Genomic DNA, 20,828 nt, shown 5'->3' on the forward strand with positions numbered 1-20,828 from the left:
GTTAGATATCTGCTCACGAAAACCAATCCTTTCAGCCCACGGTCATTTAAGCAGTGAGAATCTCATTTACGTGGGTTTTGCTACGTTCCTCGGAGATAAAGGGAAATGTAGTTCTCAATTTTTTGGGTTCGGAAGCAAACGAACTAACTCTATCAACGTTCTGACGACGTAAAATGTATAGACTACAATTCCCACAATCCCACTTCACGATGCGCTTGCGTAGAGTGGGTGAAGGGAGCTGTCCGTATCAGATAGTGCTGTTCTGCTTTCATTGACCGCCGCTCCTGTCTTGTGTGTGTTGGCGTTTCATGGACGCGATGGACGAAGAATTAAAATGCCCCGTTTGCGGTTCTTTCTTCAAGGATCCGATTATTCTGCCGTGTTCACATAATGTTTGCTTGGCTTGCGCCCGAAATATCATCGTTCAGACCCCAGAAGGCGAAACACCTCCGCATAGCGGTGCGTCAGGCACCTCCGATTACGATTATCTGGATATGGACAAGATGAGCATGTATAGCGAAACGGACAGTGGCTACGGATCATATACCCCATGCCTGAAGTCTCCGAACGGCGTGAGGGTGTTTCCCCCGGCGCTAGTTCACCGGCACTGCTCCATCACATGCCCCCTTTGTCACCGAAGCGTCTCTTTGGATGAACGGGGGCTGAGGGGCTTCCCACGGAACCGGCTACTGGAAGCGATCGTAGCCCGGTACCAGCAGAGCCGATCGATAGCCGTGAAATGCCAGCTGTGCGACCGAAACCCAGTCGAGGCTACTGTAATGTGCGAGCAGTGCGACGTGTTTTACTGCACGCCATGTCAGCAGCGATGTCACCCTTCCCGCGGACCGCTGGCCAAGCATCGCCTGCTGCCGCCGACTCAAGTGCCCGGCGCTAGCCAGCAGCAGCCGACCGCGGCTCGCAAACTGGCGACGTGCGCGGAGCACGATCTGGAGAATTACAGCATGTACTGTGTCAGCTGCAAGACGCCAGTGTGTTACCAGTGTCTGGAAGAGGGCAAGCACGCCGCGCACGAGGTCAAGCCTTTGGGTGGCACGTGGAAGCAGCACAAGGTAATGGCAAGGAGTGTGTGCGTAGGTGGTAATTTGCAATGTTGTTTTACAATCATTTATTAACCCCAAGTTAAAAGCAAACCCAAACCCCAAAGTCAAGTCATCGGCAGCTTTCCCGCTGAGCACAAATACAGCCAAAATATCTAAAGCACAAAATCATAGTCAAACTGAAAATAATCGTATAGTAGATTAGATGTTATCTTCAGCGTCTTGCTTTATAGTTGCTTCTCTTTATGTAGTTATTGCAAATCGTCCCACTTGAATTCATCGTCGACTATTTCATTTCGTTCGGCGGTAGCAGAAACGTACCATTAACCTCAAATAAGAGACAGGACAGTGGAACAATTATGGCTGATTATGGGCAACCAGAAGAGAATCAAAAGATCGCTCCAGTAATACATCAGCGTAAGTGGAGCAGGATCGATGAGCCCCAACGTCGCGTTCATTTGGCTCCGTGTTTAATGAAAGGGCACCTATATTGACAGAGTGTCGGGCTCGATGAGAGGAGTGGTATAGAGTATCGGCCATGTGAGTATATGTATCACAAATTTACAGAAATCTTGCGGTGTACAAAGTAAGACGCTCTCAGAAAAACGGTTAAAATTTGTACCTTTGCTTGTCACTGGGGCTGTACCCTCTTAAGGCACAGAAATGACTCAGAGGAACATCCCAAAGGTACAAACAGCATTAATGTACCATCAGTGGTCCATTTCTGTACCTTAAAAAAATACAATTTCCTACAGCTGAGGCTACAATTGGCAGACCCTTGAGGGTACAGCCCCAGTGACAAGCAAAGGTACAAATTTTTACCTTTTTTTTCTGAGAATGCATAATGGGAACTATATCTTGCAATGCACAATGTAGGCCTAAAATAATGTCATAATCAAGATATAATTAGAATATTTAAATATATAGTTTATAAAATACCTGCAGGTGTACTTTTTTTTTTAATGAATTGTCTAAAAACAAAAGGTGCAAGTTACACTGAGCTGTGCGGCAATGTTGCTGCCCAGTTAGTGCCGATCTCCGCTGATGAAGGGTGACGTATGACCATCCCCGCCGTGGGGGGGAGATCCTGGTGGGGGGGGGGTGGGGGCGATAATAGGGCAGCCTGCACTGATAATAATCTTTGCTCCGGCTTAATCAGAAGTGAAGGCTCCCCGGCGTGCGGGGGCCAGTGGTGGCGGGGGCCAGTGGTTTCCTATGTGATCAGATTGCTTACATTGGAGTAACGTTGGCGGGGTGGGGGGGGCAGGAGGTGTCTGCCAGTGTGTGCAAAAGCAGAAATGTTTTGTTACAGGCGGGTTACACGCTAAACATGAACTTTATATTTGTATCCGACTTACAGTCTTTGTATACATATAAAGATTAAGGAAATGTATGATTATAGGTCAAATGATATGTATATACCAAAATCAAAGTTAGATGTAAATACCAATACCAGTCAAATAAAACAACTGGCATATTTCAAATATCTCTTATTTGGTGGTAGGGCGAACGTGCATACAGTAGGTTAATGTGTATTAATAGCATGAAAAAAATGTTCAGGGAATGTAGAGGAAAGTCGAACAGTGTCATTTCCGGCGAATGTCCTGTCGAGTGATGAGTGTGAAGGCGGTGATACAAGCATCTGTCTAAAGCTTTCAGAAAGATCACAAATTCAACAGAGTTACAAATCCCCTTTCCTGTAATTTATCTTATATTTTCATCAGTTTTAAATAAATTATTCAGGAACAAAGTTGAATTTCTTATTTAGCTATTTTGTGTTTCTGCTTTGTCAGAAGGCGTTGCTGCACTGTAAATATTTAACATGAAATTTATTTTCCCCAGTCCGCCTCTTCTATGACAGTTGGAGCCGGTGCTGTAATTTTAGAATGAATCATCGTGTATCATGCAGGATTAGCGAGTGTGCAAATGAATTGAAGGTGGTTAGGGAATGAGTGGGCCTTGCGGGGGATCCAGATTTCCGGATATACGGCGGATTTAGATCTTGGCAGAGCGTCGGTGGAGAGCAGGTTAGATTGGTTAGTGCGCCGCTCGTTAGTTGCAGACTGGTTGCTATGGCCTATATCTCCCTTCAAGCACGTGTCTCCAGACACAGCAGGAGATAAAGGAGGGGTTAATGTGTCTGACATGCCCTTCTGCTGCTCCGCCGACCCGCGGCACGGGTGCTTTGGGGTCAGAAGCTTCTAGCAAAGGCCGTTCAGGTGTGAACCTTCTGGGGGTGAGGCAGCTCACGCTGGTGGTGCAGCCTCATCGCCGTTTCCCCAGTAGGTGTTGGGTGGGTGTTCTGAAGGCTACATCCTGTCTCTGCGTGGATAAGAGTTTGAAATGCACTGTGCACCTAGCCGCGTTGCCATGGAAATGCAGTGCCATTACTTTAAAACCATGTGAATATTCCATTAATTTGCCACATAAATAATTCTAGGACCAGGACTAGTGTTAGGCCTGCTGCTGTACACTGTGTACCTCGTATCTTTTAAAATAAAAATATACAAAACTAAAAACAAAAAAAAAATGTTGAAAATATCCTGCAGGCGAAGTGTGATTCATACAGTCTTGCCTGTTTTTTTTTTTATATATATATATATCTGGCACCTTTCATAAATGTGTGCCCACTTGCAGCTACCCCTTACATAAAGAGCTCTTTCTTACAGCTAATAGATACCTAAAAGTCCCCATTATATGAAATTATCAGCATATTCATGCATTTTTAATAAGGTGAATCCTATCAATATTTCATGGATCTTTAAGGATCTTATTGAAACCCGTGTAAAATAAAAAAAGACCCTTTTTTAAATACAGCCTTGACGCGCTAAATCACTAAGCTCTGCCACATTCGCCTCCTCCGTGATCCCCCCACTGCCTTTCTTGCGTGGCGTAAACAGTGCCGGTGAGTGGGTTCCATTACTGCGAGGAACCGTAGATCACAGTGGGAAGAGGCTGGCGAGGGGGGGGAGGTGCTGATGCAGCCACGCATGGCCGCATAGGGGTGGCGGATGCTAATGCGAGCAAGTCCGTGACCCCCCCCCCCCCCCCCCCCGATGCACATTCCCGGAATCAAGGTCACCGTCCCTGACATTATTTTATGGTTATAGCATTGAATGCATCGCCGATTATCTGATTATACTGGGGGTGTTTAGTTGCATTTAATAACACATTGGTTCGCTCAGTGGATGGACAGGCAACACGCAGATATCCTGCCTATTTATTTGACCGCTTCCCGTATCATATAACAGAAGACTGGACGTAGCCAAACTGCAGTCGATACTTTGTCTAACTGACTTCACATTTTTATGCATGTTTTTTTGTCACTGCTGAACCGATATTGGTGCCTTATAAAGCCAAATATTTCTGTTATACATCAGAACACACTATACGCTCATTAGTTCTGCTCCACTTTTAAATTAGTGCATTGTCTCATTGTCCTGTTGGGTCTGTTTTTGCAGTTGTCCTTCTTGTTACCCGTCTTTCAGATCAGGCCGGGCTTTGATCATCCGGCCGAATGGAACGTTTGCTTAACAAAGACAATGGAGGCGTCGGCGAATTGGGGCGATCAAAGCCCCGATTAGCATGCTAAGCGCGCAGCGAAATGAACAATCATACTACTAATTGAACAAATTAATGAAATGGTGTAAATTGAAATTAGTAGATTAGCAGATAAGGAGAAATATATAAAAACGTATAATTTATTGCCTGCTGTCTGGCGACACTTAGGATTGAGCTTGCCCACCCCCCTTCCCCGCTCCCCCCCCCCCAAAGGAAATCCTCCCTCTGTTCAGGCTGTCTTCTTCAGGGGGGCAAACCGCAGGAAGGGGGTAGACGGCTTCCAGGGACTGTTCCTAGAGCCAAGGCTGGTTTGGCCGATAAATCACTCACTCGCCTGTTGGCCACGTAGCCATCTCGACAATCCAGATGGTCTATTAGGGAACCGTGCGAGTTTGGTTTGATTTAGGGGCCTTCCCGGGTCATGCTGAGACTTGGGGAGGGGGCCCGGAGGATGCAGAGCAGGTGGGGACGTGAGCCGTGGAAGGGAGCCAGATCAGTCACAGCAGGGTCTGTGTTTCTGGTAATTAATCATCACTCATGGGTAAAGGTCCTACAAGGGGCTGGAACACGAAAGACACACACATGCAAATCTCGGAATGATGCGAATTTAATTGTGATTAAATCCGCAGCTTGACTACTAAACATAATTATTTTTTTTTTTCTAGTGGGACTCCAATTGCATGTGCAGGCGACATTTCTGTCATTCTTGTACATATGTACAGCAAGGGATTTTTATAAGGTGCAAAATATAATTTATGAAGTATATTTTCATGCCAGCGTTTAACGGCGTAACACAGTATGCCAGGGAAGAAGTCAGAAATGAGGATTTATTTTTAAATGTGGCGAGAGAAACAGATTTCACACCTCGGGCGTCGCGTCGCGTATAAACAAAACGGTGGAACCACCGCGCTCCTCATTGTCTCCCATTTGCAGTGCCAGCTCTCCCAGGCCTTAAACGGCGTGTCAGACAAAGCCAAGGACGCCAAGGAGTTCTTGGTCCAGCTGAAGATGATGCTGCAGCAGATACAGGTAAAGCTCCCGACGGCCGGAGAGATGCTGGGCGCTTTGGAAATAGCTGGAAGGGTGATTAAGAGGCTGAAGAGCCGGGACCATGTGTGCTGTACATTGGGGAGCGAATTAGTCACGACCTGACTCAGATTCAGAATGAAATGAAGCTCAATGAGCTCTTAGTCAAGTGTATTTTTTTTTTGGTCATTTTCGTATCTCATCACTCTAAACTGTATAAGCAGCTAGAATATGGATGGTTGGATGGATGGATGGATGATGGATCAAGGGATGGATGGATGGGTATCTTTGTGATTTAAAAATGATCCTATTTAGTTATTTAATGTTTGTTTCTCTATTTGGATCAGGAAACAAAAACTAAACAAAAACAGTCTGTGTTTCAAACAGACATGTTATAAAACTAACATCTGCATTCCCATTAGAAGTCTAACGTTTAACCTTCATAAGCGAAACAAGAGAAGGTGCCGTCTGTAATGTAAATGAGGGACGAGCTTGAAGTGTTCATGTTAAAAGTGGAGAAGGAGGCGTTTTTCTCTGGTCTCTGAGAAGGAGAGCTGGGGACCCCGTTAGCTCTAGCTTTCTAGGCAGAGCCATAATAACGGAGCACATTGTGCCATTTTCCCGTGTCTTATTTTACTCCACTTTGAACTCCAAAGGATTATGGGAGGGCTTTTATTTTTAGACCATAGCTTGTAAAACATTATTTGCTCGCCCAGAGGGCAGAAAAGAATTTATTAGTGGCACCGAAGCCGCATAACGAAGCTTTGGCTGGAAAAACAAGCAATAAAAACCTGACCTTGGGTACAGACTCTGACAGATTGGGTGTCTGCGGTATCCTGTCCTAACGATGCTGATGCAGACATTGTGTTTTTGGGTTCTGGTTCCTGTACTGGTCAAGGACTTCCTGATTAAAATTCTGTGCTCAGGAACGTCATTCAAATCAATTATTGATTTTACAGTGCCAACGATGACTTTGCGGCTATTGGATAACGTGCGTTATCGCATTAATGCCAACGTATATTAACGTAAGTCCTTGTCCCCTTGGCCCCATCTGGGCTTCTTTCCCCTCAAGCGGGTGATGCCTCTCCTTGTTACGCTCTGCAGGAGAACGGGGTGGAGTTTGAGGCCTGCCTGGTGGCCCAGTGTGACGCCCTCATTGATGCACTCAGTCGGCAGAAAGCTAAGCTCCTCACCAAGGTGACCAAGGAGCGCGAGTACAAGCTAAAGGTGGGTGCTGCTTTTCGGGGGGAGGGGGGTACGCCATTTCCTCTGGCTCGTTTCCACCAAAGCTTGATGTTTCCGGATCGATCTAAACATCCTCAGCACTTCCTTTCACATGGTTTCAGGCCCGGCTACACAGGCCTAGTCCAGCCAATGAAGAGCCTGGCTCACCCCAAAGCCAACCAATCACAAGTTATTGGTCATTGTAACCAGGAAGAAAGCAGGTCGTTTTTTAAGACAGAATCTTTGAACTCTTAAACTCAGACATCTGAGGATCCTCTCCCAAGAATCCTGTATTTACTCTGCATCTTCGAGCTGTAGCAAGAGTCTAGATTATGTGGAAGATTCTCTTTGCAACTCGCTAGTTAGCCCTGATTACCAGTTCGATGAATTTGCTTGTTATAGTGAGTTTTTAATTTGATGGATTCAGGCAGGAAAAAGAAACTGTTATTCTGTTTGATTCTTACTGAAGTCTAGCAGACTCTTGTGCAGTTTTATTACAGCTTTTATGAAAGGTAATTTCTTTGACACAAATGTAACATTTCTTATCCATAAGGACACATGTAAGCCTACATTTTTGTAAATGTATATGATCTGAATGCCTTTGCAAATCCAAAAATCTGCTATAACCCAAATAAAAAAACGGTAGCTTCTTGTTTAAATTTGCAAATTTAATTAGCGAGCGGCTTAATCAGCTGTAATTGGTTAAGAGCTGAGCTGTTACAGGCCAATGACTGGGAAGGTCATGGCAGTAGGTCACATGAAGACCTACCGAGTGCTGCAAATCTACAGACACAGATATTATCATTACATTAACTGTGTCATGCTCCTTATCAATGAACAGCACCGACTGATGTACTCCTCCATACTAAAGGTACAGTATATATAGACAACAGTATTCAGACACACTTCTCAATTATTGAATTCAGGTGTTTCAATTCAGACCCACTGCCACAGGTGTTTAAAATCAAGCACCTAGGCATGCAGTAAGATTTACCGTACAAACATTTCTGAGAGAGTGGGTCGTTCTGAAGAGGTCAGTGAATTTCATGAAATTTCCTCCCTGTCAGATGTATCAAGGTCACCTGTAAGTGGTATTATTGCAAAATGCTGGATATGGTTTAGGAACGACAGAAACTCAGCCACAAAGTGGCAGACGACGTAAAGCAATAGCTCAGAGTCACTGAGGACTGAGGTGCATAGCATGTAAAAGTCACCAACACTCTGTTGATTCAATAACTGCAGAGTTCCAAACTTCCTCTGGAATTGAACCCAGCACAAAAATATTGTGCACCGATACTGTGCATGGCTGAGTAGCTGCATGCAAGCCTCACATCACCAGGGGCAATGCCAAGCGTCGGATGGAGCAGTGTAAACCATGCTGCCACTGGGCACTGGAGCAGTGGAAACATGTTCTGTGGAGTGACGAATCTCTGTCTGGTAGTCTGATGAATAGGTCTAGGTTTGATGATACCAGGAGAAAGCTACCTGTTGTTTCTCAGGGATTGGGCGTGACCCCTTAGTTCCACTGAAGGGCACTCTTAATGCTGCAGCGTACCAAGACATTTTGGACAAATCTATGCTTTGAATTTTGTGGGAACAGTTTGGGGATTGAAGGCCCTTTTCTGTTCCAGCATGACTGTGCCCCAGTGCACAAAGCAAGGTCCATAAAGACATGGCTGGGTGAGTTTGGGGTGGAAGAACACAGAGTCCTGTCCTCGACCCCATCAAACACCTTAGGGATGAACTAAATTGAAGATTGCGAGCCAGGCCACATCCAACATCAGTGCCTGACCTCACAAATGCCCTTCTGGATGCATGGGCAAACAAACACTCCCAAAATCTTGTAGAAAACCTTCCCAGAAGAGTGGCAGCTGTTATAGCTGCAAAGGGGGGACCAGCTCCATACTGATGCCTATGGATGTAGAATGGGACGTGATACAAGTTCCTGTAGGTGTAATGGCCAGGTGTCCCAGTTCCTTTGTCCATAGCATATCAGCTGTTGCCTTTTCCAGGTTTTTTCCCCCCTAACCTTTCCATGGTAATCTCTGATTGGACAAGCTGTTAAACTGACAGGTTTATATATAATAGCCGTGTTTGTCAAGTGCCTTTTCTGACACGGTTGTGACAGCTGAGTCATTATTTAGCGAATTTCCAGGCTGCCAAATTCAGAAATTGCTACCTATTATTAAGTCAAAATAAATAAATAAAAAGAGACCCCAACATGAGATGACATCAGTTTTCAGTTGCTCAATGATCTGTGGTGTTGGGTCTCAAATGGCTCCTGTTCCAGTTCTTCCCTTTTGAGGCAGTAAAACGGCACAAAAGCTTTTGCCACTGGCTGCCTTTCAGCAGAATGCAGCCACTCTGTGATACTGAAATGTCAATAGACTTATGAACATCTGTTTCAAGAGCAATCACAGTTGTACACAGTTAATAGAAGCTAGGAACATTGCGCTGTGTACATTCTGCTGGAAAAACTGCATGATTCAGTTTAACAGACATATTTAAAACTGCGACGGCATCCTGTCCTGGGTGTTCCCCTGCTTTGTGCCCTAATTTTTCTGGGATCGACTCCAGGCCCACCATGACTGTATATAAGCAGCACGGCAGACTTATGAATAGAATAGTGATGCTTTATTTATCCTTGAGGGTAAATTGGCCAGTTTTTGCTTATCCAGTCCAGCTCTCCATGAGACGCACAGACACCTATACACGTGAGAGCGAGTTCTGAGGTCAGAGAAGCCAGTTTAAAGGCCTACTTAATGGCCTTTAACGGGATTTGAACCAGCGACCTTCTGTAACCCGCAGAGTCACACAGCGACAAAGCTTACAGCACCTGATATTCTCAGGCTGCTTTCCTTCCAAGTACTAATCAAGCACAGCCATGCTTAGCTGCTGAGACTATTCAGGGTATTAGCTATATAATATGGACAAATGAATGGAAGGGTGGGTGGATTTAAATATGCGTGTACTGCGTTCTCATACATGATACATGGATTATGACCTGTAGTTATGTCACTGCAGAACCTTCCACACAAGACACAAGTATTACGAAATGTATTTCCGTTTGTCATTGGCGATGGATGCTGTGAGCATGGGTTTGAACCCAGTTGTGTCATGTTCGTGGAGGACAGGTGGTGCGGGACCAGATCACACACTGCACCATGAAGCTGCGTCAGACCACGGGAATGATGGAGTACTGCTTAGAAGTCATCAAGGAGAACGACCCCAGCGGTTTCCTGCAGGTACCGTCTGAGGGGGTGGGGCTTAAGACTGGGTAATACTGTGTCTGACTGTCAATGTTTGTCCCATGTCTTGTGCCATGAGTTGCATGTTCGGTAGGTGGCTTAGTGAGTAGCACTGTCGTCTCATGCCTCCGCGATTGGGGAGTTTGAAGCCGGCCTCTATACGGAGTGTGAAGGTTCTTCCCATTTAATGTGGGTTTCCAAACCGATTTGTAAATTGGTGTATGCCTGGCATTCAATCCGGGGTGCGACCCTGCACTGCAGCGGTCTACAACCATTTTAACCGTGGTTTCATGCCACACATATAATTTATTTTACGAATAAAATGATCTGGGGAGCTATGAAGATTATTTTACAATACGTGAAGTTGACTTGTCGCACTCGATGTAATGTTTGAAAGGTCAGCCTGTCGATCACCATCCACCGGAATGCGAGCACTGATGTACTGCATGGGTAGTTGGAATATGGATAACGCGTAGCATACTGCTTGTTTGTTTACACTGATCATAACGTGCAGTGCTTTACAATACAGCTATGGATACATTACAGCCCGATTACCACACACTTATATAGTTCCTAGAGGCTGAATGGTGTATTTTGCGTTGGCTTTAATATACATTTATATACTCTCAGTAGAAGCTAAATATTCATCCAGCATCTTTGAATATTTTTTTGGTAGCTTGACCCCTTTAAAAGGCTCCCAGCGGAATAAAACTTTTGCGTTTAAGACAAACGTATAGAAAGAAGCATTTCACTTCTTTGCATCTTTTTTGTAAGACACTGTCTCCTTCTTCTGATGTCCAAGCAGAACTTGTAGTTTTATGAACGCAGGATTTGCCCTAAGAATGTGTAAATATAGCGGAACAATCCAGCCACCTTTCTGCGGGTTACCGTCTCCGTCTTTGGAGAGCACGATCGTCAGCTGCTGTCTGATCCATCAGCGGTGATCGACTCGTCCTCCTGCTCCGCCCTCAGATCTCAGATGCCCTGATCAGGCGAGTCCTGTCGTCCCAAGACCAGTGGGTGAAGGGAGCCCTGGAGCCCAAGGTGGGCCCCGAGTTTGACCTGACGCTGAACACCGACCCGCTCCTGCAGGCTATCCTCCAGCTAGACCTAGTCCAGGGCAAAGGTAGGCCTCAGATCCAGGCTGGCCTAAACCCGAAGCTCGCAGCAGCGTTCCTTACGGCTGTCTCTTTTCCCTCTTCATGCCCTGACCATCTGTAGGATGTGTCAATTTGTCGAGTGCCGATTAGACCGTTTTTTTCATTATGCATTTATCATTTTCCATCGGCTCATTGCTATCACTGTAAAATTCATTTACAGTTTATTTGCAATGCATTTGGCTCTGAGCTAGCAGGGTAACAGTAGCTAAATTGGCTGTCTGTTCTCTAGTGGGGTAATTATCAGTTGGACCCAATCTGTGTTAAATTAAATCGCTCTGTGAAACAGCCCAGGATTATTCCGTCACTAAACACGTAATTGATGGAAGCACATTCAATTATGCCGAGTTCCAGAACAGCCCCTCACCCCCTCAAGGCTCTGTGGCCAGGATCCTTTTCTGCAATGGCTTGATCTAATTTCTGAGGCTTCAAAGACATTCTCAGTGAACGTAGATCAGAAACTAAAGGATGTTAAGTGTGTAATCCTGAATGCCAGCTTATGTCAACAACACATTAGACGAGTAAAATGTGCTTCAGACAAAAAACTGATATTTGCAGATGTGCAAAAGAAAATGTGATTTTGCAAAACAGACCACGCCATGCTTATTTCTAAATAAAAGCATTGATTTTACAGTAAAGAGCTGAAAGTCTTAAATGATGCGACATGAACAGGAACTGTGCACTCCGCCGATTCTCGGCCAGGCAGGCTGTGTGGATTCGCTGTTCCGGGGTCGCCGGGGAAACGCTTTGATCACATATCGTGTTGCAGGTTTTCGGGAATCTCCGTTATTGACACACATGCATGCAGGTGGACAGAAAGAGGCGGGAATCCCTGGAGGTATTTAATGGCTGCTGCCCTTTACTGTAACCCCCTCGGCTCCGGAGGGGGGTGGGGGTGGGGGGTGTTGGCGTACACATTCACTCGCTCTCTCTCTTCTGCTATGCATGACACCACTTCATGCCACACATATCATTTCCCACACCCCTCCCCCCCCGGCCAGTGAAAACCGTGGGTCCTAACTCGTCCCGCCCTGCCTGCTCTGTTCCAGCTGAGACCTCCAAAGTGCCCCCAGCCCCTCTGCTGCAGCTAGAGCAGTGCTGTACGCTAAACAACAGCGCCACCTTGGCCTGGCGGGTGCCAGTGCCGCCCGGCGGGATCGTGGACGGATACGTGCTGGAGCTGGATGATGGCGATGGCGGCCAGTACAGGGTACGGACCCCCTGGGGGGGGGGGGGGGGCGTTGGTGAATGGGCGGGGTCTGTGGAGCTGGAGGCAGCAGTTTGTTGCAGAGTTAAGATGGAGTCACATTGCGACCCCTGAGAAAATGACATCATAGAGATATTCCCAGTGAATATTGAGCTGTGGATTATGGGTAGACCTGCAGGGCAAATAGTATAAAGAATTATAAACCCCTCAGTTTTGCAGTTTAGTTTCACTCGTTATGTGTACATATAGTACTGTGCAAAAGTCATAGGCAGTTACAGAAAATGACATTTAAATGATGTTCCTGTTGGTGTAAAACTATGATTTCATGTCTGTTAAAGTGTGTCAGCTTAGTCATTTCAAAACTTCTCCTAAAGTCACCCAGTAATTGCAGCGACCGTCTAATGCCACCATGTATTAGTTGACTCATCCACCAGCATAACCTGTTTTGCTAATCAATACCTCTTTGAGTTATTTAATCAACTAATCAATTAATTTAAAGTGAGCCGGATGTGAAATGTAACAAATCCTTGGAACACCTGGGGTGTTTGGGAACTGAAGCGATGTTCTACAGCCGTCCAACAAGGTATCAGTAACCTTTTGGAGAACTGAAGAAACTCTTGTTAATTTTATTGTATCATTCTTACGTCACGATGTTAAATTAATTTATTTTTTCCCTACAAATATGGACTTACTACCCATACGAACAGCTTTAAACATTTTCTTTGCCTAAAGCTTTTGCACAATACTGTATACATTTCTGATTATTCTTGTTGATTAGCAGATTATATTTTTCCAGTGAGAAGTGCAGTGCGCTTTATACAGCTCAGTATTTCCAGAGGCTCTTCACACAGGACAGTTGGGGGCCACAGCAGCGTTGTCGTGAGCCAGGCGTAGCAGCTGTGTATGTCTTCCAGGAGGTGTACGTGGGGAAGGAGACCGTGTGCACAGTGGACGGACTGCACTTCAACAGCTCATACAACGCGCGCGTTAAGGCCTACAACGCCATGGGCGTGGGGCCCTACAGCAAAACCGTCGTCCTGCAGACGTCTGATGGTGAGGCCGATGAAAGGAGGAAACTGGGGGGGGCTGGTGGTGGTGGAAGGAAGGGAGGGAGGGGTTCAAATAAATAGTTAAATAGTTATGAATACCCAGGGCTACGTGACCCATTTTCAGAGCAGAAGCTCACTTGCCTTTTCACTGACAAAGATTGCGTCCCTGAAGCCTGGGCAGTCAGAATGGGGGGGGGATATTCAGCATGCTCTCACGCAGGTATTTTGAAAGGCGTAGGCAGCAGAGAGTCCTGATATAAATTTGGCAGCAGAAAGTGCCTCCTGGCCCCTAAACCCCTGGTGGCAGATACCTGTGCCAGGCTGTGGGAGGCGCACTTCCAGCTTACTGATTGGAAGAAGAGCGTGCCATGTCCATCAAGGGGGTGTGAGCGTGTGCAGCGGGGGCCGAGGGAGTCACAGGGTGGAGCTTCTGGATGGAGCGGAACACGTCTATGTTTTCGTGTCCCTGGTCCGCCAGAGTGGGCAGAAAGGTGGATTCGTGCTGGGAAGCCTAAAGGTCCAGGCCAGGTAGCGGCTCGAGCCAAACACGCCTCCCAGAGCTCTTTAATTAAAGCCGTCTGGAGAAACCGCTCGTTATGGCTGCGTCGTGCGGACAGAAGGCAAGTCGCCTTCAGTGACCCTGGTCATCAGATTATTATCATTTTTTTTGCCACATTAATTAAAATAGGTGGATATTACAGCATTTTTCGGCTGAATTCAAATATCAAATCAGAATTTCCCTATAATGCAAGGACTTTGGGTGGCGTACAGTAGAACTCCACACTATAGGTATATTTACGTTATATGTGTTTGGAGGAAGTGACTCGTCCTAAAGGTAGACGTGTGTGATTTTATGCTGTACTTGGGCTCAGGAATGTCCCTCCTCAGGGCCCAGCAAACCCCTGAGACCTGATCACCAGCTGGGGGGGGGGGAGGGGGGGGCTGGGCTTCTGAGAGAGGGAGCTGGGTCTCAGCGTGTCCCCCCATGTTTCAGCCTGTGAACTTACTCTGTGCCCTTCTGTAAAGCCTAAACTATGTTCACAAATAGAAATAAAATCATTTTCTTAAATTAAACTTTTAATGTACCCATACATCTTTTAAAATGTGTTGTGTAGCAGCAGTATAGCCTAAAAGTGACATCCCTCAAAACTGTATATGACTATATATAATTGTATACTATCAATATAGCCTAAATGTCACATCACTCAAAGATTATGGTTAATAGCAAAATTCTGAGTGCATTTACAGTATAAAATCGGCATAAAAAGTACATAAAAGACAGCACTTAGTTGTTTTGTGACAAAATGTATGTTGAGCAGTGTAATCAGCCAGAGTCACTGCAGTATTTAATGTGGTCTTCCCGCTTGCTCCTGGAGATTAGATATGTCGCTGCTTGCCTAAGAAAAACTGGGGCATTATGGGACATCAGCCAAAGATTTAGCTTTGCTGGCCCCTCCCCCCAAAATAATTTAAATGAACTGTAATCGCACCGAGGAGCTGTATTGACTCAGTGGGCTGCACTCTGACCTCATCCCTCCAGGGCCGTGGGTTCGAAACCAGCCTCCAGCTCTGCGGATGCAGGGTTTGCATGTTCTCGACCCGTCTGGGTGTTGGTTTCATTCCAAAGACGCCTTTTAGGTGGATTGGTTTCCGTAAAAAGCTGGTAACGTTCTCCAGCCTCACAGTAACATCCCCGACACCAGATCCGCAATAATGGAAAATGCATGGTCGCAATTACAAGTGTCCCCAAAGTGATTTACCTGTGTCGGTTCCACAGGCATAGTTATGGAGGCTCTACAGCTTATGTACCTTCGTTGAAACAGTGAAGCTTCTGGGATCTGAACCAGCTCAACTCTTTCTGTACTCTGCTACCCGTCGTCACTCAGAGTAAATGGACCAGCAGCCCGTCAGCTAAGGGATAGCTGACTCTCTCTCCTTCTACTCCGCACAGTGGCCTGGTTCACCTTTGACCCCAGCACCGCCCACAAGGACATAATGCTGTCCAATGAGAACCAGACTGTGAGCTGCAGTAGCTACGACGACCGTGTGGTGCTGGGCACCGCCGCCTTCTCCAAGGGTGTGCATTACTGGGAGCTGACAGTAGATCGCTACGACAACCACCCGGACCCGGCTTTCGGGGTGGCCCGAATCAACACCATGAAGGATATGATGCTGGGTAAAGATGACAAGGCGTGGGCCATGTATGTGGACAACAACCGCAGCTGGTTCATGCACAACAACTCACACACCAGCAGGTATGATTGCCCCTGCTGATGAGATTCCCTTAACCTGTGGGAGCCATGACTGCATGTAGTACAAAGGGCTATTTTATATTTACGTACGTTTTGCTTTATTTACTGCAGAATACATTGCCCACTATAGATTTGTTTTCTGTTAAACGAAGATTGAATTGAGCGACTGCTTCATATGGATGGCAAACAGATGTAGAAAACACAGTAAAATAAGTACATCAGAGAATTTCCCCCTGCGTTCAGTAAAGTATGTTTTACAGTATCTTGTCTTACTGAATGGTGCCACAGCAAGAACCGAATCAGTGCCTAATAAACTGGAGGTACCTGCTGTCTGGCCTCTACTCAGATTACATATGTATGCATAGTCAGTCATGTGATCCTATCTCAAGAGTGTGGTCATGCTTTTCTAATGCAGAATCCTTGCGTACTACCTACCCAGGACAGGTATAATTAACGGTTTTAATTTAGAGTTTTTATTGTTATTTCTTTTGAGGATCACAGTGAAATTCCTGTGCCACAGTTGCAGGAAATGGGACAGGATAGGATGAACAGCACTGCAATGACAGGCAAATCAGCAGTTCAGTAAGAGCCAAGACAGTACAAGACAGACCTGAAACTTGGGTTGACCGCGATGATGTCAAACTGGAAATGATCTAACAGTAACTATACAAAAGTCAGGGTTTTTTCTATGCGTATATTCTAGCATTTCTTTAGTGCTGGATCCGTTTAAAGGCTACCCGAGTTGTGTCGTGTGAGTTTGGCCCTTTCGAAGGTCCCGTGTCTTGTGCTTCATAGGGCAGAAGGAGGTATCACCAAGGGCTCCACCGTGGGCATCCTGCTGGACCTCAACAAGCGCAACCTCACATTCTTCATCAACAAGGAGCAGCACGGGCCGGTTGCCTTCGAAAACCTGGACGGCGTCTTCATGCCTGCGCTCAGCCTTAACAGGAATGTCCAGGTTCGTCCATCGCAAGTCCAGCACCAACCAACATGGAATGTTCCCAGAACTTTAGTCAACATTACATGGAGGTCCTCTCAAAGCTGGCAGAGGGCGTTCTTAGTGTAATGTTAATTTCCATGTTTTACATTTTAACAAAGGCTCTGTCAATATCAGCACAATAATATTATTACCGTAACATCCTTTTAGGGGCGGCATGGTGGTGCAGTGGTTAGCACTGTTGCTTCACACCTCTGGGACCGTCGTGGGCTTTCCTCCGGGTACTCCGGTTTCCCCCCACAGTCCAAAGACATGCTGAGGTTAATTGGAGTTGCTAAATTGCCCATAGGTGTGCATGTGTGTGTGAATGGTGTGTGTGAGTGTGCCCTGCGATGGGCTGGCCCCCCATCCTGGGTTGTTCCCTGCCTCGTGCCCATAGCTTCCGGGATAGGCTCCGGACCCCCTGCGACCCAGCGGTTTCGAAAATGGATGGATGGATGGACATCCTTTTAACTTGTTGAAGCACATTGTTTAATAATAAAATATTACTTTATAAAGGTGCTATATGTGTATATTGCGAATGCACATTCTAGCCTCGAACCCATGACCTTTGACAGTGGTACCCGCTGCTCTACCATATCCTTCATTTATTTTTATATTATTAGCGTTAGCAAACTTATTCTACCTTAATTGTAAGATTCAGTTAACGTAGAATGAAAAATTGTTAGCAGGCAGGATGTCCATCGCAACAGTACTCCAGAGAAGAGCTAGAATTTCACATTGGCCATTGATTTTTATCCAAGCTGACTAACACGGTCGGTACTTTTTGCAAAGCAGGGCTGAACTACATTTAGAGTAAAATCGATGCTCTCTGAAAGTCATCACTATTTTCTCATTATTCTAATTTGTTTTTCACTTAAAACTATATATTGAATTTACTTGAGGACAGTTTCTCCAGCCCCATATAATGTAACGGAGCTTCTATTTTTCTGCCATTAACTTGATGGATCTGTTTTTTTCTGTGTTAAATAAAATTCAGAAATGTAGTTGAATAATTTACTTAAAACAGTGTCATATAAATAATGCAACAGTTATTTTTTTAAATAACATACCTACATTTGTTATCAAGCACAGGCACTTAGGAATCAAAATCTCATCCACGGTCTTGATAACAACTCTGCGCTCATGCACAGTATCTTTGACCTAGTGCACTCGGGACGTCCAGAACAGGGTGTCAAAATAAAAGTCTTCCGCATTACTAATTCTGTTTCGCATGAATGGCATCTTGCCGTATGTTGTTTTTCAGTGGGCTGCAGTGTTTAGGCTCTGATCAAAGAATTTTAGTCAAGGCCCACTTTTGCATGGCGAGTCATTATTTTGTGCCTTGTTTCCCCATGGCAGGTCACTCTGCTAACGGGCCTGGAGGTGCCAAAGAATATTTTGCAGCAGTAGACTCTGCAAGAATTCTGGGACATTGGCAAGTCAGCATCACCATGGCAAGTCTCCCTTACGGCAACCAGTATCCTAACCAACATCCACCGACAAAGACAACCTTAAACATTTCAGAATAACATACCGAGTACGTTGGATTATAATAACCCTATTATTATTTTTGTAGTCCTGAGTAGTCAGACAACAAAATTACATCACAGTCGAGGATTTTTTTATTTTATTTTGTACAGCACCTTTTTCAATGAAATTGTCAAGAGTGTTTTTAGGAAAATACCTGACAGACAAAGTCAATCATCATAAAATTACACCAACCACAGATAAGTGCCCAATAGTGGCCTTGTAGGCTACTACAACTTATCTCAGGTTAGTAAATACAGTTTGCTTTGTATAGTTTATATAGCTGAGATTTTGTCACAGAGGTCAGAGAGGCACTAACCCAGGTTAGAATTCTCAATGTTTCTCATGATTCTCACACAGAGTGGGCAGACGCATCAAGTATCCATGCCGATGTTAAATGACCAAAATCCTGATACGATGTATCTCTGGGAGATAACATCCCATTCCTGCCAGCCTCCCCAAGCTGCTATAATAACCTATACTTGATGTTCGCCAGTGTGAATAGCTCTCCTCAAGTACAATTTGAATATTATGCCCGACTGAGTTCTTACGCTTCCAAGTGGAACGTGTGACTCCGATCGTCCTTCTAAGCCATGAACACAACTGCTATTACTGAATGTCATTGCGAGCAAAGGTCCCCAGGGATTCCGTGCCCTCCAGAGAGGCTGCCTGCCTGCAGATGGGTATTTGCATGAACGGTTTTGAATGGCCGCTCCTTCGCAGCATCCGGGCAAGAACAGAAATCCGACGAATACTTCCGACACTGTGATGCTTTGTGAATATTTTTTTTTTGAGAATTCCCTCGTTTGTAATTTCAATTGGATTCTTCTGGTTATGTTTTCTTTTTTTTTTTAATCCCATATATATTAGTCATAAACTGAAGTGTGTCCAATGAGATATTTTGTTATCCAGCATTTTATCCAAAAATAGGTATCCATAAACAGTTACTAGCTATTACATTCTTTGAAGCTGTACGTGCATGTTACGCAGCTGTATATATGGACATGAAAATGAGTGAACGCTGTAGTGTCCTAAGCATGAGCTTTATATGAACTCGTCCATTTATGAACTTTCTGTAAATACCACACAAAATGCCCCTCTATGTGTGTGACTTAAGAACATTTGGTGCGACAGACCACGTGAGTTTCGGACCAAAAACGGCAATGTACCTCGCAGGCTTTGATATCGGTACTGTAGGACTTTTCCCATTGGTATATTCTGAACCTTTTTGTAAAAAAAAAGCTCATATTATACTCTGTGGTCAAAGCCTTGATGGTCTTACCATCTCCTCTAGTGCGTCTATGTGTAATTTTCACTTCATGATGCCGTGCACTCATAGAGGAAAATCCTAATGAATGAAAGCAACATTTTACACAGGAAAACGAATGTCAAACTGATGAGTCGGAAATGTTCAAATACGTAAGGAAAAACTCCTAAACTGTCAATAAAATAGCAAAGGGGAGGAGCCACTCAGCATGTTCTATATTATGTAGATGTTAGAAAGGTGTTTTGATTAAGTGCGCATAAACCCTGACATAAAACTTGATTCTTTAATTAGAGATGAAAATATTTTTGTTGGAGGCCTACAGTGAAACTACTGGCAAAATCTGGAGTGTTTTTTACTTCAGGATATTCCAGCACCCGTTTGAAAAGGGTAGGAACAGTGTTGTGCATTTGTAATCCGAGACATCAGAAGTCTTTCCGCATAAGATCCAGCACTTTTAAGGTTGGTTGACTTCAAGTCATGGACGTTTTTAACTTCAGAAGAAAACACACACACCTCCAAATGTATAGCCTTCTTTTAAAATCGTGCCAAAATTCCAGTGTTAAATAGGGTAGAATAGACTCTTTTTTTCTGGAGACTGATTAAATAAAAAAGATGTGGATGTGGCCAGTTGCAGAACATCACAAGTGTAACAGAAATTTCATCTGGACGCCAGCCAGCTTGGCTGGAGCTCGAGAGCCAACTGACTCACTGCAGTGTTTATAAAGGTGCGTCTGGACAACTAACCGGCGCACTGATATACAGACTGGCGGGGGTCTGAAGTAGCTGAAACATCCCCACACCGAACCCCGATCCCCTCTGCTGTAGTAAAACCCATCGCCATCAACCCCCCCTCATGAGAATCTTATCAGAGATGCACACAGTGGATCTACCATCTCCCGTTAATGTAATGAGAGGGAGCACTTGGCATGCATTTCCTGTTCCGACGTGGCAGACCGCTTCATAAATCAAAAAATGAAAAGGTGCTAAAAACATCGAGTGCCAGGGGGAAATTATCCGCTTATAGAATCCACATCTGCTACAGGCATTTGACCTTTATGTGTAATATTTTATATATATACACCCATACGTATACAAAAAAAAAACAGCTGTATAAATAAACTTACATTGTGCAACAGTAATACCAGTCTGTGTTTACCTACCCACTGGAGCATGGGGCTTGGTGCAGACACAGTTAGGTGGAGATAAAGAGCAAATAAATAAGCAAGCACACTGACAAGGGCGCAGCGCAGCTTCCTTACTCCTCTAGGGTTGC

At 45.1% G+C, this 20,828-nt stretch overlaps 1 protein-coding gene across 4 annotated transcripts; it reads left to right on the top strand.

Moving 5' to 3' along the window:
- Positions 1-239: 239 nt before the first annotated feature.
- Positions 240-20,164, top strand: LOC125715070 (E3 ubiquitin-protein ligase TRIM9). 4 transcript variants are annotated; one of them, XR_007383930.1, is made up of 12 exons: positions 240-1,070; positions 5,553-5,648; positions 6,750-6,872; positions 10,004-10,114; positions 11,090-11,243; positions 12,044-12,112; positions 12,324-12,484; positions 13,396-13,534; positions 15,482-15,785; positions 16,578-16,740; positions 18,121-18,534; positions 18,649-20,164. XR_007383930.1 is itself a non-coding variant. In XM_048986300.1 (11 exons), the coding sequence occupies exons 1-11, from the start codon at positions 309-311 to the stop codon at positions 18,169-18,171; spliced, it is 2,133 nt and encodes a 710-aa protein (XP_048842257.1). In that variant the 5' UTR covers positions 240-308; the 3' UTR covers positions 18,172-20,164. The 4 variants fall into 4 exon arrangements, 3 of the variants coding, with proteins under 3 accessions (XP_048842257.1, XP_048842259.1, XP_048842258.1); XM_048986300.1 differs by having other exon boundaries at positions 18,121-20,164; XM_048986302.1 differs by lacking the exons at positions 18,121-18,534; positions 18,649-20,164 and adding an exon at positions 16,276-16,364 and having other exon boundaries at positions 16,578-16,690.
- Positions 20,165-20,828: the final 664 nt, after the last annotated feature.

Source organism: Brienomyrus brachyistius, chromosome 19, assembly GCF_023856365.1.
Source record: "Brienomyrus brachyistius isolate T26 chromosome 19, BBRACH_0.4, whole genome shotgun sequence".
NCBI lineage: Eukaryota > Metazoa > Chordata > Actinopteri > Osteoglossiformes > Mormyridae > Brienomyrus > Brienomyrus brachyistius.

What these genes read in the sequence shown, in the direction of transcription:
- LOC125715070 (XM_048986300.1), top strand. Translation starts at nt 309, where the DNA reads ATGGACGCGATGGACGAAGAATTAAAATGCCCCGTTTGCGGTTCTTTC. An exon ending in GCACGTGGAAGCAGCACAAG is followed by an intron (nt 1,071 to 5,552) that starts GTAATGGCAAGG and finishes TCCCATTTGCAG; the next exon opens with TGCCAGCTCTCCCAGGCCTT. An exon ending in GCGATGGCGGCCAGTACAGG is followed by an intron (nt 12,485 to 13,395) that starts GTACGGACCCCC and finishes TATGTCTTCCAG; the next exon opens with GAGGTGTACGTGGGGAAGGA.